The following is a 17,403-nucleotide window of genomic DNA, read 5'->3' on the forward strand; positions in this document are numbered from 1 at the left end:
GCGGGTTACTACAGTGCACACAGCTGTGAGGCAGGGGTACATCTGGGTTACCGGCGAACATATTTGCAGCGTCAGCAGAGACTGCAGCTGCCCCTTAAGAAAAGGCTTAATTGCCTGTGCTCACCCCGTCGCGGACAGCCCCGAGCTCAGGGCTAGAGCGATGCCTGGAGTCAGACTGGGGGCTCCGCAGCCGGAGCAGTGGATTTGTAACTTTACAGAGCTGGGACCAGGAGCTGGACATGTTTGGGATCGAGACGCTCAGACTCTTTAGGGTTAGCGCCGGGTTTGGGTTTTTTAAAGTATTTATGGCCGGAGCCCAGCGGTTTCTTCTGCCCAGCAGCATTTTGCATCTCTTCGGGGAAGGCTGCAAGGTACCCTCCGGGGCAGGTTTTCTGCAGAGCGCTGACAGGGGTCCACGAAGTGCCCGGGATAGCGGGCGCGCGCCCTGCCGCGCCCCCAGCTCCTGCACCTCTGCCCCAGCTATCTCCTCCTGCTCGCCTGATCCCCAGCAGCTCGGGGAGTGGGGAGGGGCGGGGAGAGATTACAAGGTAGAGGTTTCCTTAGCTGATCAGTTCCGTTAAAGGGAGCCAAGAGCAGGCGTGTATTTATTCCAGATCTTTATTACTATAAAAAGTTCATAAAAAATGAACGAACATATTACAAAAAAGATAGGAGAGAGACCCCATAAATAGGACATTCCGTTTTGCCCCGGCTAGTGGCACTTCTAGTAGCTAACAACATCGGACTCGATTCCCTGGTATTTTGAAAACCATTTCAAAATCGGTCGTCACCAAGCGATACTAGAAATTCCAACTAGTTTTCTGGGCACTCAGCAGAGACCACTCGCACACACAAGCATGCGCGCCCACACACACGCGTACCCAGACCCCTTAGAAAAACCGCCATAAAAATAGGGAATGCTTTGTTTGTTACAAAAAAAGGGGTATTTACAAGATGCACAAGGACATGCAGCGTGAACCGAGCTGGGCTGGCAAATCAACATGATTCGATCAGAGAAGGGGCAACAATGGCACTTGCATGAAACTCACACAGCAGCCTGCAGTCCCGAGGGAGAGGAGCGGAGAACAGCTCCTGCCACCCCCCCTGTGCAGGACACCCCCTCCTCACCCTAGCACAGGGGCTGTTTCCTTTTACACGTGGATGACCACCGTGCTGGGGCTCTGGAGCCGGGTTTTGTACTGGTCGAGCCAGCTCCGGAGTTCGGAGATCTTGTAGCCGTCTGGTCCTCTGCCTCCCTGGTACATCACCACCTCCTCCTGGATGATGTAGAGCCTTTCAAAGAAGGCGCCATAGGCAGCGCTGGAAGCATTGTCCATGGTGTCCACTGCCAGGGGGCAGCCAGGCGCCCCTTCCTGCATCAGCTGAGCCGCCCTCAGCCTGTCCTGGAGGCACTGGTGCTTGGGGATCTGGTAAGCTGCGTCCGAGCTGACCCAGCCGTCGGAGGGGTGAGCCTCTTCGATGTACACCAGCAGGAAGTCAGCGATGTCCACGAAGTGCGCAGCCAGGCGCTGGAAGGATCTCAGGCGAGCCATGAAGGGGGGTCAGGTGCAGCTCCCAAAGTTCAGGATCAGGGGTCTCTTGCCTCGGGCGTAGTCCAGGATCCTGAGCCGCTTCTGCCCGTCCAGCTGGATGACTTCGGGGTTGGGAGCGGAGGAGCCCACGTGGGCTGACTTGAAGAAGTCCAGCTTCTGCCCGTGCCACACGGCTTTCAGGGACTCCAGGGTGAACATGCGGTTGGAGTCGGACACACAGACCGGGGGGTCGTCCGGGGGTGGCTCCTGGCCAGGGCTGGCTTCCTCCTCAGCCCGGCTGCCTATCAGCAGCACCTTCTTCCTGATGCAGAGAAAATCCAGGAGCCAGAGCATCAGCGCGGTGAGCAGGAAGCGGGGGAACAGGAGGATGCAGGCAGCGACCTGGGTGAGCAGCTGTAAGGTGTGAACGCCGAGGGAGTGGAGCATCTTGACGGTAGCTGGGCTCCCGCCCCTTCGACACACGCCTGCCTGCCTGCTTGCCGGGCTCTGTACAGCGCGGCTGAGATCCCGCGTCTCTTTAAGCCCATTTTATAGTCAGGGATTTAAATGAAAAGTGACTCCACCTCCGGCCAGAACCCGCCCCTTTGGAACTTAAACCCGGGGATTACCTACCCCTCCACTCCAATGACCTAAAATACACAGGGAGGAGGAGAGAGACCCGGCAGGAGCTGCAAGGGACGTGCCACGGAGCAGCCACTCTCCGGCAGCAGTCGAGAGCCAGGGCACAGCCGGGGGCTCCGGCGCAGATAGCAAACACCCCACCCCCTCTTTACAAACAACCCAGCCTGGACAATGCAACAGGCGAGCTCCGTGCTCCCTTCCCCACTGCGCTCCAGGGGTGTGCGCCAGGGGGCAGCGCACGTGGGGAGGCAGCGTGAGGGCCAGCCATAGCTGCACGCCCCCAAGGCGCCTCAGCCCCGGGTGACGTGACCCCGCTCCCCGGGGGCAGGACCAGTTATTTCCTCCGATTAATCTCGACTATTGCTGCGAGTGTTCCTCTCCCCAGGTCCCTGACACGCCCCCTCCTCTGCCCTAACTTCGGGCGCAAGCCGCCGCGTGTCTGCGGGGCGAACTTTCCCCTGCGCAGCGGCCGGGCCATGGCCTGGAGGGGCTGGGGCTGGAACAGGGGTACCCTCCGCCTTGGCCACGCTGGAGGGCTGGGCTCTGGAAAGGGCCGTACCTAGGAGGTGCATTTGGTTAAGGGGCGCTTCGCCCTTGCTCTGCCTTGATGAGCAAACAAACGCCCGGTCCCCTGGTAGCCAGCGGTACGCCTTGCGCTCAGGCTGGGGAGCGATTGGAAACAGCCTCGCTGGGCTGCACCCGCCGGGGGTCTGTCCTGGAGGAGGGGCCGGGGGCGCTTGCCAGGTTAATGACCACCCGCTGCCTTTAGTTACTAAACCTGTTGACAGCATGAAATCAACGAGAGGAGAGGGGAGGGAGAGTGAGAGAAAAGGGAAGCGATTCCTCGCCACTAGGGGTAGCTGTTGTCCGAAAGCTGAAACGTCCCTGCGCTGCTGCGGGTGGTGAAGGCAGAGATCCTTCTCGCCTCTTTGCAGAGCTGTGGCCGCCTCTCCAGTTGTAATCTTACATAACCCCTGCAGACTCTTCCCTCTGCTGCAGAAAGCAGAAGCCTTAAGTTCACCTTGACCAAGTCAGTCCACAGTGACAAACAGGTGCTAGACTGGAGGTGAACTTGTGACCTGTTGGCTCTTCGTTCTATCCACTCTGATCCCTTCCGGGTAATTTCATGTCATTGAACATTACTGTCCTTTCTTATTTCCAGTGCAGAAACGCCTACTAGCTGCAATTGAGATCAGGGCCCTGCTATGCTAGGCAAGGTGCAAACATACACTTAGAGATGAGTCTTTGTCTCCAAAGAGCTTAGACCCAGATCCTCAAAGGTGTTTAGATTCCTAAATGCCATTGAAATGGGGCTGGGCCTTACAACCTAAGCAGAAAGGAAATGCTATTTATCCCCATTTTACAGACAGGGAATGGAGGCCTGCGGCAGAACAGGGAATAGCACTCAGAGTTCTCAGTCTCAGTCTGGTGCCTTTATCTCATAACCATCTTTCTGAGAAAGCCTCCAAAAATCTAGACCTGTCCTGGTTATCTGGGTATATATCTGTCCCCCATGGCAGTAATATCTGAGCACTGCCATTATTGGGACAGTTAGACCATTTCTTGTCTATGTGATCTTCTGGGCATCTTCTGGGTAACAAATATGTATTATCAAATTTAATCTGAAGTGGTACAATGGGATTTGCTGCATGCAGTGGGGTCTGTAAAGTATGGAACTAGTTATATCAACATTGACTAAGTCAGGTTGAATGTTCACTTAAAAAGACCCCAAACAGACAGAGACAGCAAATAACATAATGCACAGAAAAAAAAAACCTTTCCATGATCAAGAGGAGCATGAATATAAACTTCTCGTGACAACTGGTGATGGAGCAAAATACTTTAAATAGATGGGTGGAGTACTGTTTACTCTAAGGGATGGAGCATGGGATTCATAGCCAGAAGCTCTGGATTCCATACCCAGCATTGCTAATGACTTGCTCTCACATAGTATTCACATCTAAGTATTCAAAAGTGTTCACTAATTCTGAATGCCTCTGTTGTTGTATGATCAATTGAGATGTCTAGTGCCTGATTTTCAGCAGTGCTGAGGAGCTGCAGCTCACATTGACTTCAATGAACACTTCTGAAAATTTGGCTGCATACATCTCTGCCTTAGGTTCACCATCTGTAAAATGGAGGTAATAACTCTTAACTACCTCACAGGACTCTAGAAGGCTTAATGTTCATGAAAATTGTCTTGAGAACCATGGAGAAAGGCCCTATGAAAAGTATTATCCTCATTCTTCTATTCCAGAATAGACTATAGTATTGTGAAATAATCTATCTGTGCCCTCAGTCCAGAGGCCAACTGTGGGTCATCCTTAATGTGTGACAACAGTGAGTGAAGTAATTCAGTGTTCTGTTATCCAAATGGAACTGCATTTTTATCTCCTTTTTACTAGGCACCTCATAAAGACATGTTAATGCACTAGGACTGTTCTTTGTCTTGAGCCTGGACTAATAACTTATAGTGCATGCCATGGTGCTCAGTACAGGGCAAATCACCGAACAGTTATTTACTGTATTGTTAAACTTATTGCTGAACTCCTCATGGGCCTCTTGCCACCTCTCAGTGCACTTACACAATCTTCAAAACCACAAATTAAAGCTTCTAAACGAGCACAGTAACAAATTATGTTGGCTCTAAAGAAACCCCCAGCAAAAAAAGCTGGAACTCTCAAAGCACCCCCTTCCAACTAGGCTGACAGACAAAAACCTGAGTAAACACATGGGGCTTGCAACCTTGAACATCAACAAACTTTGCTCTGTCAAACCAATGGGAGTGACTCTGAGGCATCAAAATATGAAGTTTTATATAGATTCCTTGGTGGAAAAAGATTGGAAATTCAGTCTTAGTTTATGCCTTTGGAAATCCCTCACTCTCCGTTCCATGTAAACAACTTTGTTTTTCTTTTCAGTTTGAGAGGCACTTTTCAACTGTGGCTTCCTATTCAGGTATGGACAACTACGTTGGGCAGAGCACCTGGTGGAACAATTGCTGGCATGGCCTGTGTTTGCACTCTTTTGCTCTGGACTCCAAATACAATCTGGGGGCATAATTTCATACTGATGTGAGGTTCCAGTCCTAGAGTCTATGAGTCTATATAAGATGGTGTCTAAATTCAACCCTCATTTGCAGCTAAATAGAGCTAGAAGGAGAGGGAAGAAGACCCCACCACACCTGACAGAGGACCTGAGAAGATTTGCATTCCTGGCATATTCAAACACCAAGGAGGACTTCCAGGGTAAATTGGCAACAGACCATTTTATAGATGCTCAGCTGGACTTGGTGTTGCAGATCAAGATGAGCAAAAGGAGCCCAAAGACGCACTGAGAAGCTATGGAATTTGCTACTGAACTTGAATCTTTCCTTGCAGAGGTGCACTGGAAGAGGAAGCAGCTGCTAGTGAGGAAGAGGGAAGCTGAGTGCCATGAGCCCTAGGCTATAAGTATAGCTCTGAGTCAACTATGTATGAGGAAAAAGGTGTTTCTAATATGGTTCATGACCTTACTGAACAGTTGAAAAAACTGATAAATTCGGTCTGTAAAACAAGGGAAATTGGCAATCATTGCAAAACTAAGGGAAGTAGTTCAGTAAAATGCTAGTACTGTGGGAAAAATGAATAATTAAAGAGACTATTGTAAATATAAGGTGGGCCAGAACAGAGCATCACATCTAATGAAAGCCTCTTTCCTAGCTGGGAAATGGGGGGACACCATGCTGAAGGGGCAAATCTTGGCAAGGACTAGTGCCATTTTAAAAAAAATCTGGGCAGCTAAAGAACAATATTGGAAGTTTGGCTATTGAGTGCATATAAATAAATGGAAATATCCTATCACCTAGAACTAGAAGGTCATTGAGTCCAGCCCCCTGCCTTCATGAGCAGGACCAACTACTGATTTTTGCCCCAGATCCCTAAGTGGCCCCTCAAGGATTGAACTCACAACCCTAGGGGTTTAGTAGGCTACTGCTCAAATCACTGAGCTATCCCTCCCTCTCATTAGGCACTATGAAAAGTGTGGGTATAGTGGATGCTGGCTCAAACCTAAATTATTAAACCAGACATACTAAAAAGCCTAGGGAATAGAGGATCCAAACTGAACCAACTAATTTGCCTCAAATAGAGACAATGACTAGGGAGTTATTTGGGAAAATTGGGTTTGAAAATTGGACCTCTGGAATTAGAGCAAGAAGTCTGGGTAGCCAAGGTGGTGGATGAGCTGATAATTGTTTGGAATTTTTTTAAGGCTAATAACTTTGTAATAATTGCCAGGCTGGTGTCTTACAAATCCAGTCTGCAGAAATTCCCGTTAAAGAAGTAGCCCAGGTGAAACAAATGGTTTGTAGGCAGTTGGCTCACAGTGAACAAGTTTCCCTGCTTCCATGGGCGGAAGTCATTATAACAGCTACAGGGTATGGTGGCTTTCCAGGAAAAGGAAGATGGGCAGTGGCTGAAACTTGTTTTGAGACCCAGGGTCTTGGGGGAACCTTAGCTGCTAAAGCTGTTGTGGTGCTTAAACAGGAACAGATTCATTTGCTGAATGTTTCCAGCAAGCAGCAAATAGTAATGAAGAGAGCCATGGTTGCAAAATGTGAACCAGTTGATCTAGTAAATGCTGATATAGAAGAAAACTACAAAGGGCCAAGGGGTAAAGGTGAGCTCACAGAGTTCTGCTGGGGCTTGTCTACATGGAGCGGCAACATGCATGTCTTACACACTGATTGGTCCATGTAGACCCTGTTGGGGTGTGCACTAAAAGTTCCCTAGTGCACTTTACATTGTGCTGTTTGAAACTAGGGAACTCTTAGTGTGCACCAGGGTCTGCATGGACCAATTAGTGTGAAACACATTAGGGTGCTTTAGAAATCACACCCCGGTAGTGTGCATTGCGACACCGTGCAGACTAACCCTTGCACTTGTTCTGGCACAGTGGTGTACACTTAAATGGGGAACAGCAGAATGGTCTACAAGACTTTCTGATTAGGAAGCAGGAGTTGTTTTCCCTGTCAAACAAAGGTATAGGTTGTACTGTACTAGTCCAGCGTAAGTCTGATAGTAGGGGAAAACAACCCAATAAACAGTAACCAGTGGCAAAGAGGAAAGAGGCATTAGAGGCCATTGAGGAAATGTATTAGGAAAGCATAAATGAGCCTTCAACCACTCTTGGGCCTTATCCATAAGTCCAGTTAAGGAAAAGGATGGCAGCCCTAGATTCTGTGTGGACTATCAAAAACTAAATGAAGTCACTTGGATTCTTATCCCTCACCACAAATAATGATATTCTGAATGATGTAGCACATTCAATCTGGGTTTTTACACTGGATCTTAAAAGTGGATATTGGCAAGTGGAAGTGGATGCAAAGAAGAGGAAAAACTGCTTCCACAGAAAAGCAAGGTCTGTGGCAATTTTAAGTGATGGCTTTTGCCTTGTGCAATGCACTAGCCACAAGTGAGAGCGATTCCATGGCTTGCCTCTCTCAGCCTGTCTGTTATACCTCGATTATATCTTGGTGCATGCTAAAACCTTTGCATAAGAACTGATACACTTACAAGTAGCCTGGGATAAGCTGAAGGATGCCAATCTGAAATGAAACCCAACTACATGTGAGTTGTTTCCGAAAGAGATCCTTTACCTTGGGCACACAATTAGTGAGGAGGGAATTTCCACTGCAGAAAAGCTTTACAGAGCTGGCGGACTCCCTAGACACACACAAATGTGTAGCACTTGTAGGGCTCTGCTCCCGCTACAGAAGGTTTATTTGTGGGTTTGCTAATATTACAAAACCATTGCTTAGGGTTGGGTAAGAAATGGAAATCATTTCAGTGGTCAGCAGAGTGTGATGCAGCATTTTTAGAGTTGAAAAAGGTTCTAGTGGCTGCACCTGTCTTGGTCTACCAATGTTTCAAAACCCCTTTCATGTTGGGCACAGTACCGACACAAGGACACAGAGGGCTTGAGAGGTGGTGGCTTTTACAGCAAAAGTCTAAGTTCTCATGAAAGAAATTATCCCATCACCCTAAAAGAACTCCTAGTAGTGGTTAAATACATAGAACATTTCCATCACTTATTTATACGGGAGGAAGTTTATAGTTAGGACAAACCATGCTTTCCTGCGGTGGCTGTTTAGATTCAGGAATCCTGAGGCGCAACTTGCCAGGTGGTTGGAAAAATTGCAGGGCTCTGATTTCACAATTACGCACAGGCCTGGGCAAAAGCACATAGTAATGCTGATGCCTTGTTGGGTGTGATAATTGCAAACACTGCCCTGACCAGGGGAGCAAAGTATTAGTTGCTCACATGATTGAGTGTGCTCAGAAGAGATGGCTTTTTCCTCTCTTCACATAATGTGCAGAAGTGCAAATGTTCCTATTTCATCCACTGGAACAACAGGAGTGGGGTTGCAGGAATGCAATCCAGAACTAAAAGTTTCCTAAAGAGCAGATCGGATCCTGATATCAGAATAGCGTGTGATTGGAAAATCAGCTGGCAAACACGGTCACCCTGGAAAGTTTTCACCTTGCAACACCACAGTAAAAGCTTTCTGGTCACAGTGGGAAAGCTTGGATTGGAAGATGGAATGTTCTATAACAGATGGGAGAAACCAGCCAGAGGGATACAGATACCAGCTGGTTGTATCAGATACATTGAAAAAGGAGGTTCTGATGTTATGTCATGATTTTAAAACTGCTGGATATTTTGGAGTTGCAAAAACCTTAGCCAAGTGAAGGGAGAATTTCTATTGGGTAAAATGCAGAATATTGGTGCAGGAAATATGATTCAAAGAAGGGTCTCCCTAAGACAGGGAGAACTCCTTTGCAGCAGTGACTCATGGGAGCACCAGTAGAGCATATTCCCACTGATGTGCGTTGGGTCCTTGCCTGAGACAGAGAGGGGCAATCAATACTTGCTGGTAGCTATGGACTATTTCACAAAATGGCCTGAGGCTTACCCAAGAAGAAGTCAAAAGGCTGTGACAGGGATCCTTGTGAATGAATTCTTCACCAGACTTGGGGGCAGAGGGAGTTACATCCCAATCAAGGGAGAAACTTTGAATCTAAAATATTTCACCAGGCTTGTGGTATTCTACGGGTCCATACAACTTGCAGCACCGCATCACACCCACAGTCTGATAGGATGGTGGAAAGATTCAATAGAACACTGTGAGTTCAGCTGGCTACCTTTGTAGTATGGTACCAGAGCCTTTTATATTAAATGCAACATTATTCACAATTTCAGTTGCATTTATGTGCCTTCAGTCTGTTAAGCCAAACTGATGTAGTTGCTAAGGGCTAAACCCTGTTGTTAGAAATAGAGCCTATATTTCTTTTGAATATATAAAGACTTCTATCAAGGAAAACTCTTGTATCTTCCCAATCCTCAGCACTGGAGATCTCAGAGAATACATTATTCTAAATGTTGTACAATACAATAGCACATTTGGGTATGGATGGATTTCACCCATCTACATGTGGTCTATGGTCTACAGTCACTAACCGTGTGTGTGTGTACATTTAAATGTATAATTATACATATGTTTGTGTCTACGTTTTAAATTTTCTTTTTCCCCTTTTGAGGTTTTTTGTTCTAGTTTTTCTTAATTTGGTAAATTTGATTTCTAGCCTTGTGGTAAAGTTTGTTTTTTTTTACCAGCTGCTACAAAATAAATTCAGCAACTTATAAAAACAAAACCTCAAAAAGCTAAAATTAAAAACATCAGTTCTGCTTTGATCCAGAGGATGTGTTGAAATAATATATTTACATGTTTATTTTCTATTTTCTAATTCCCAGTGCAAAAGCATATAAAACTTCCCACATCTCGTATCTTTTAAGTTACATGTAGTTAATGTGTTAGGACAGAAAGTGTAAAAGAGATGGGAAAGACTTGTGTTAATCTCATTGAACTTTGGATAAGACTTAAATCTGCAAATAAATAATTTCTCCTTCCATAAATGGCTACTCATCCCAGTAACTACAGTGGAGCAATTACTCCTAGTTAGTACAGGTCTTGCTGCCCTTTGACCCATGTCTCAGATCATCTCAGTTCACCTAACATTTGTTTCCCTACGTTGGGTTTTAATACAATCTTAGCTGGCCCTGTATGTGTTGTATCCTCTGCTATTCCATTTCTCTGAAGTGCGATAAACGCTGGAATCATCTTTTTATTGTTCTGCGCACCATCTTAAGGGACAGAGAAGAAAGAGGGCTCTTCAGAAATGGATTACATTAACTCATGCCCCAAACAGAGAAACGCATTTTTGGGAGGTGGAGGGTGAAATGTAGAATATCTAGGCTTCTCCCCTGCCAACATGCTCCTCTCTCCTTAAATAATATTCTGTTTGGCACTTAAACCACTAATATAATGCATAGTGCTTGAGAGATTGTAAAGAATAGTAGATAGAACACTGATTCTATGGGGTGGAATAACTGTATTGATTCAAATGCTATCAGTCTCCTATTAGAACTCTGCAGTGGAGAACTCATGAGAAGATTTGGCCCTAAGGTGACACCATATAACTGTAGCCCTCAGAGTGGTTTGCTCCTTAGCAAAGGCAGCAGCCTAGTCCAGAAATTGAACTCCATGGACCTGAACTTAACCTGCAGCTTTATACAGACTGAATACAGATCGAGAACTTGGGGAGGGACAGTGCTAGTCTCTCTACCTTTTTCACAGTGACTTCAGGCGTGATACAGAAAGATGACTTTTTCTAGGAATGAGACTCACTGTTTGCTTAGATCTGGACCTCTTCTGAGAAGACTATTGCAAATTATACCAAACTCTCTGCTGTACAGAGGTTTTATAACAGGAGTTAGTGTTTTCAACGGCTACAGAGTTCAATCAACTAATATCATTCAGAAGAATGAAAACAGACAATATATGTGCCTGATGGAAATAAGATTAGTTCTTCTTTTAAACTGCAGCTCCTAAATATTGTGATGGCAACTATATCTTGTCAAGACTCAATCAAGTGGCTCTTGTCCCATAGAAGACTTGACTTGCGAATTGGCAAACTGGGTCCCAGCTCTGTTGGTGGAAAATGATCAGCACACTGCTGAACATCTGCTGTGGGAAGTTTCATCACTGTATGTCACTCTTTGTTAGTGCTGATCCTTGGGCCACAAATACTATCTAGGTAGAGCTCCTATTGACTTCAGTGTAGTCAGGATTTCACCCATGCTGCGTAGTGAGATAACAGGACCCAAAAAGGGATGAAGAATCAGAAAATTGTTGTTTCACTTTGCTGCGTTTGGGAAGTGTAATAGAGGTTACCACATTTTGTAATGTCTTTAGAAAAATAAAACCTTGAAACCTTGAATTGTCCAGACTGTGATGCTCTCCTCATCTGAAATGAACATGGATGTTTCCGTTTTCAGTCTATAGCTGACTAGGGAAGTGGTAAATCAGCATTAAAGCAAATGTCTACTCAAGAAGAAATGTTTCGGGATTATGAGTAGAATCATCTTTTGCAAGGTGACCTCACTTCTTAGAATGTAAAGATTTTACCCAGCAATGGTTTAACATTTTTTGAATAAGCTGTGAAGCTGAAGCATGAATAGTTTAACAAGACTGTCGGAGTTCACTATGCAGTAGAGAGGCAGGAATGTTAGACTACTTTAAAACATGGAACTGAGATGAGTAGGCTACTGAGCTTTTAAGTGTTTTTATCAGCCCAAAGCCAGAAACAACACTAAAACTCATCTTACACACACAATATGCCTTACTTCTGTGAAAATGATCATTTTAAGTAAGATGGAACCACGTTAAACAAATGGCCTTCTCAACATAAATCTAGAATGCATTATATTGTCTGCATTATTACCAAAGCTTCAAATAATTTGCTCATTTCAGGGCTTTTCTTTGAACATAAGTGTTTGCGCAGTTTTCCAGAGATTTTTTTTCTGGCATTTGCACCATAACTCCATTATTTTTAGCCATATAAAATGGTATTAAGCAACATCTGATATTTGTTTCTTTCAGATCTTGGTGATTTATAAATCTTAATTTCCAGGATACTCCCTTGAAGTTACCTTCACTTCATGGCTGTAGGATTTCTCTTCCCAGACAGACCTTTGGTGTTTATTTTTACCATTTCTGTGGTTAGGGTTTGGCAATGTTGTATTCTACTAATGACAAAACATAACATAAAAATTGGAAGAAACACATCTCTTAATCTCCTAATTTAATGCAACTGAAAGCCTTTGTTAATCAATAATAGAGAGAATTATAGCTAGTTTCTGGACAAGTTCGACACAATATAAAAATAGACTGTTGCAGCCAGATAGACTCTGACAAATGTGAACTATTCAACTGAAGAATAGCATGTAATTATTTGATCCAAAATAGATGCAATTTGCTTATTTTAAATTGCAATACAGTATTTCTTTCTAAACTATTGCCCAGAAAGACTTGGAAGTGGTAGTCTGTTAGTTTGGACAAGTATAGATTGTTTATATGGAACATTTTAATTGACATAAAAATTGTGTAAACCCAATAGCTCCTCTGTTCTTGAATGAAGAGAAGATCTTTGGCATAACAGGGAGTTGAATTTGTTCTATAATTTTTCCTCTTAGGCAGGAAACTGCACATAGTTTAATGCTCAGATGAAATTTCTCAGCATCTTACATGATCATTACATTTTCCCTATAAGTGGAAAATTCTACTTTATCCTATCATATATCCACTATTGATTTAAAATCACATCTACTGCTGATCTTTGCACTTTCCTTATGTTTCGATTTAACTTTGTTGTTTAGTTAGTTAGGCTATACAGACAGGGAATTAAGCTTATCTTAGTAATTAAAATAGTCCTTTGAAAATGATGCATTTTACAGTTTAATTTGTTTACACAGAACTCTTTCCATTTTGTATTCCTTAGAACCAAAAGAGAAATAAAGCAAAAATCCTATTGACTTCAGTGGAGTTAGGATGTCACCCATTAGGTTAGTTTAACAGATAGTTTAAGAGTATTTGGTTAGTTTAATTGCTCAGGTTGATTTGTGAGGTTTGCTTCTATACCTTTTTGTTTTTAGAGGAATAACAGTTATCTAGTCTGTGAACTTCAAGGGTATTCTTAAACTAAACAGTACAGTATCTTTATAGGGAAAAATGTGATAAGTGTAACTAAGTGATATAGCCCATCATTTTCTCCTGAAGCTCTGTAGGAAAATCTAGCAAAGATGAAGTGTGTACTTGAAACTCAGATATTAAATTTTGGATTCTGATTCACTCTTCTTTGGGGATGAATTACTGTGGATGCTTAGAGTGAGTCCAGTACCTCTGCAAACTTTAATTTAAGGGAAGCTGATTGCATTTGAATATTAATGCCTACAAAAACAAGAAATCCCTCTATATTCATTACTGTTTTTTTTCCAATTAATTATATGGGAATGTTAGTCCTTTGCTGTTAGTTATTACCTGAAACCTAATTTAAATTCCTTGAAATAAGAACATAGTATTTATTTAGCATAGGCATTCTGTAGAATAGCTTTATGGAATAATATATGCATAAAGCTAGAAATATTGAACATTAAATTGAAGAAAATAAAATTATTGTAAGTCCATCCCCAAAAGGGCAGCTGTTTCAAATGCCTGGATTTAATATGTACTGAGGGAACATTTTCACAAATGATGATGTATTTGGAGAAACTGGCATTTTCTTTATCTAATTTTAATTGGTGTTGTGCACCAGTTGAGCCAAAAACAAATGAAAAAACAGCCACAAACCCCAGGAATTGAAATAGCAGCGTAGTAACTGAAATGGTGAAAGTGCAAACCACTCAGAGGTAAGGCTCTGAATTCATCCTTAGCTCACCCCTCTGTTGCTGCGTGCTCTCGCTGCTTCCATCCTGCATTAATACTGGTTTAACAATCCCTGACATTGGGCTGCCAATGGAAGCAGCTGTCCCTTTTCAGCAGGAAAATAACTGCCAGCAGCAGGCTCAGAGAGGCTGATTTTAATTAAAATTCTGATTTCAAATACAATTCAGTTTGTTGTCCGTGACCAAAGGAGTTTTGCAGGATGGGATCTAACGGGACACCATGTTAACCAGAACAGGAACCACATTTGTTGAATAATCTCTGGGCCCTACTAATCATGAGAGACAGATCCTCAGTGGGTGTAAATTGTCAGATTGTCAATTTACACCCACTGAGGATTTGCCCACAGGTGACTAGAAAGCTATATTTAAAACATAATATCCTTTAATTGACTAAAGTGGCTTTTAAGGTCATGCAATAGGTTTACAGTAAAATTATTTTGCTGTTCATCATATTTTTGGTATTAGATTATTAGTACAGGCTGGTATTTCAGCATGCTTTATTTCTACAGTCACGACTATGCAGCCATATAAAATCCATTGTAAACCTATTTTTTTTTATGTACAGTAGATCCCAATTAAATCTTGTCCTTTCCCCACATCTCTTCGGGGTAGTGCCAGTGAGGTAGAGGAACTAGGACCTGATCCAAAGACCACTGAAGTCAATGGCCTGGTCTACACTACGCGTTTAAACTGAATTTAGCAGCGTTAAACCAATTTAACCCTGCACCCGTCCACACAACGAGGCCCTTTATATCGATATAAAGGGCTCTTTAAATCGGTTTCTGCACTCCTCCTCAGCGAGAAGAGTAGAGCTGAAATCGGTATTGCCATGTCGGATTAGGGTTAGTGTGGCCGCAAATCGACGGTATTGGCCTCCGGGCGGTATCCCACAGTGCACCACTGTGACTGCTCTGGACAGCAATCTGAACTTGGATGCACTGGCCAGGTAGACAGGAAAAGCCCTGCGAACTTTTGAATTTCATTTCCTGTTTGCCCAGCGTGGAGCTCTGATCAGCATGGGTGGCGATGGAGTCCCAAATCCAAGAAGAACTCCAGCATGGACCATACGGGATATACTGGATCTGATCGCTGTATGGGGAGACAAATCTGTTCTATCAGAGCTCCGTTACAGAAGACAAAATGACAAAGCTTTTGAAAAAATCTCCAGGCTATGATAAACAGAGGCCACAGCAGGGACTCAGCACAGTGCTGCGTGACAAGCGTAATGGAAGGCCAAAGAATCAAATGGATGCTCGTGGAGGGAGGGATGGAGGGAGGGAGGGAGGGGGGACTGAGGACTCCAGCTATCCCACAGTCCACGCAGTCTCCAAAAAGCATTTGCATTCTTGGCTGAGCTCCCAATGCCTGAAGGGTCAAAACATTGTCCAGGGTGGTTCAGGGTATATCTCGTCAATTTACCCCCCCCCCCATGAAAGAAAAAGGAAAAAAAATCGTTTCTTGCCATTTTTCTACATCACCGTATGTCTACTGCATGCTGCTGGTAGACATGTGCTGCGGCGCTGAACAGCAGCATCCCCTCCCCTTCCTTTCCTGATGGCAGACGGTACAAAATGGTGGAAAACTGTCATCAGCCCGTGAGTGCTCCTGGCTGGCCTCGGTGAGGTCGGCCGGGGGCGCCTGGGTAAAAATGGAAATGACTCTCTGTCATTCCTGGCAGATGGTACAAAATGCTGGGTAACCGTCCTCATCATAGCAGCTGGAGCCTGAGCTCCATCAGCCCCCCGGCCCTTTCGTGTCTAAAGAAAAGATTCTGTACTCCCTGGACTATCATAGCAGTGGGAGGCTGTGCTCCTCTCCTCCCGGACCCTTTAATGTCCTGCCTGGACTATCATAGCAGCTGGAGGCTGCCTCCCCCTCATTTTATCTCACTAAAAAGTCAGTGTTTCTTATTCCTGCGTTCTTTATTACTTCATCACACAAATGGGGGGACACTGCCATGGTAGCCCAGGAAGGGTCTTGGAGGAGAGAAGCAATGGGTGGGGTTGTTGGAGGGACACCCCCTAGAATGGCATGCAGCTCATCATTTCTGCGGGATCTTTGGGGCTCTGACCCGAAGCGGCTGTGCTCTCTGGTCCTCTAGTAGGCTTGCCCCATATTCTAGGCAGGACTGACTCTATTTTTAAACAAAACATAAAGAAGGGAATGACCCGGGGAGTAACTCCCATTTTTGTGCATGCAACCCGGGCCAACCTCAGCGAGGCCGGCCAGGGGCACCCATGACAGCAGCAGACGGTACAAAATGATTGGTAACCGTCATTGCCAATTTCCAATTGCAAACGGTACAAAATTTTTGATAACCATCATCTCATTGCCAATTTACAATGGCAGACGGTGCAATAGGGATGGTAACCATCTCTGCTACCTTGCAAAGGCAAATGAATGCTGCTATGTAGCACTGCAGTACCGCCTCTGTCAGCAGCATCCAGTACACATACGGTGACAGTGACAAAAGGCAAAACAGGCTCCATGGTTGCCATGCTATGGCGTCTGCCAGGGCAATCCAGGGAAAAAGGGTGCAAAATGACTGTCTGCCATTGCTTTCACGGAGGAAGGATTGAGTGACGACATTTACCCAGAATCACCCGCGACATTGTTTTTGCACCATCATGCATTGGGATCTCAACCCAATGGGTGGGGGAGACTGCGGGAACTATGGGATAGTACGGGATAGCTACCCACAGTGCAACGCTCATGAAATCGACGCTAGCCTTGGTACATGGACGCACACCACCGAATTAATGTGCTTAGTGTGGCCATGTGCACTCGACTTTATTCAATCTGTTTTACAAAACTGGTTTATGTAAAATCGGAATAATCTCGTAGTGTAGACATACCCAATGGGGCATTTTCCTTTTATTTCTGAGGTGGATCAGGCCTTAGTACAATTCTGTGGGGCAAGGAGCATCTCGCAGAATTGTGTCATGTGTGATTTCATCTGCCCCACTCTGTCTGGTCCAGGGCAAGTGGATCAATGACTGATATATCCTAATCCCTTTGGATTCATTGGCAAAATTACCGTTGATTTCAGATGGAGAATAATTGGGCCTCATTCTGACAACACTTGCTAGTGGGCATAGCACTTATTACTGACAGAGTCCCATTGATTTCAATGGGTTTCAGAATGTTGTTGAACTGTGGTGACACAGTCTACCAGCTCTTATCTGAAGTTGCTATCTTGGACTCCACACTCTTAGCATTTATTATAATCTCCCTTTTCCTCCCAAACAGTGTAAGACTCTAGCTAACCAACATTCCCAAATGGCACCTGACAGTAGGGTGACCAGAGAGCAAGTGTGAAAAATCGGGACAGAGGGTGGGAGTAATAGGAACCTATATAAGAAAAAGACCCAAATATTGGGACTGTCCCTATAAAATCGGGACATCT

The 17,403-nt window shown here is 44.7% G+C and overlaps 1 protein-coding gene across 1 annotated transcript; it reads right to left on the reverse strand.

The window, feature by feature from the left end:
* Positions 1–695: 695 nt before the first annotated feature.
* DIO3 (iodothyronine deiodinase 3) lies at positions 696–2,030 on the reverse strand. Its single transcript, XM_030562281.1, has one exon. The coding sequence runs from the start codon at positions 1,977–1,979 to the stop codon at positions 1,152–1,154; it is 828 nt and encodes a 275-aa protein (XP_030418141.1). The 5' UTR covers positions 1,980–2,030; the 3' UTR covers positions 696–1,151.
* Positions 2,031–17,403: the final 15,373 nt, after the last annotated feature.

This window comes from Gopherus evgoodei, chromosome 4, assembly GCF_007399415.2.
Source record: "Gopherus evgoodei ecotype Sinaloan lineage chromosome 4, rGopEvg1_v1.p, whole genome shotgun sequence".
Taxonomy (NCBI): domain Eukaryota; kingdom Metazoa; phylum Chordata; order Testudines; family Testudinidae; genus Gopherus; species Gopherus evgoodei.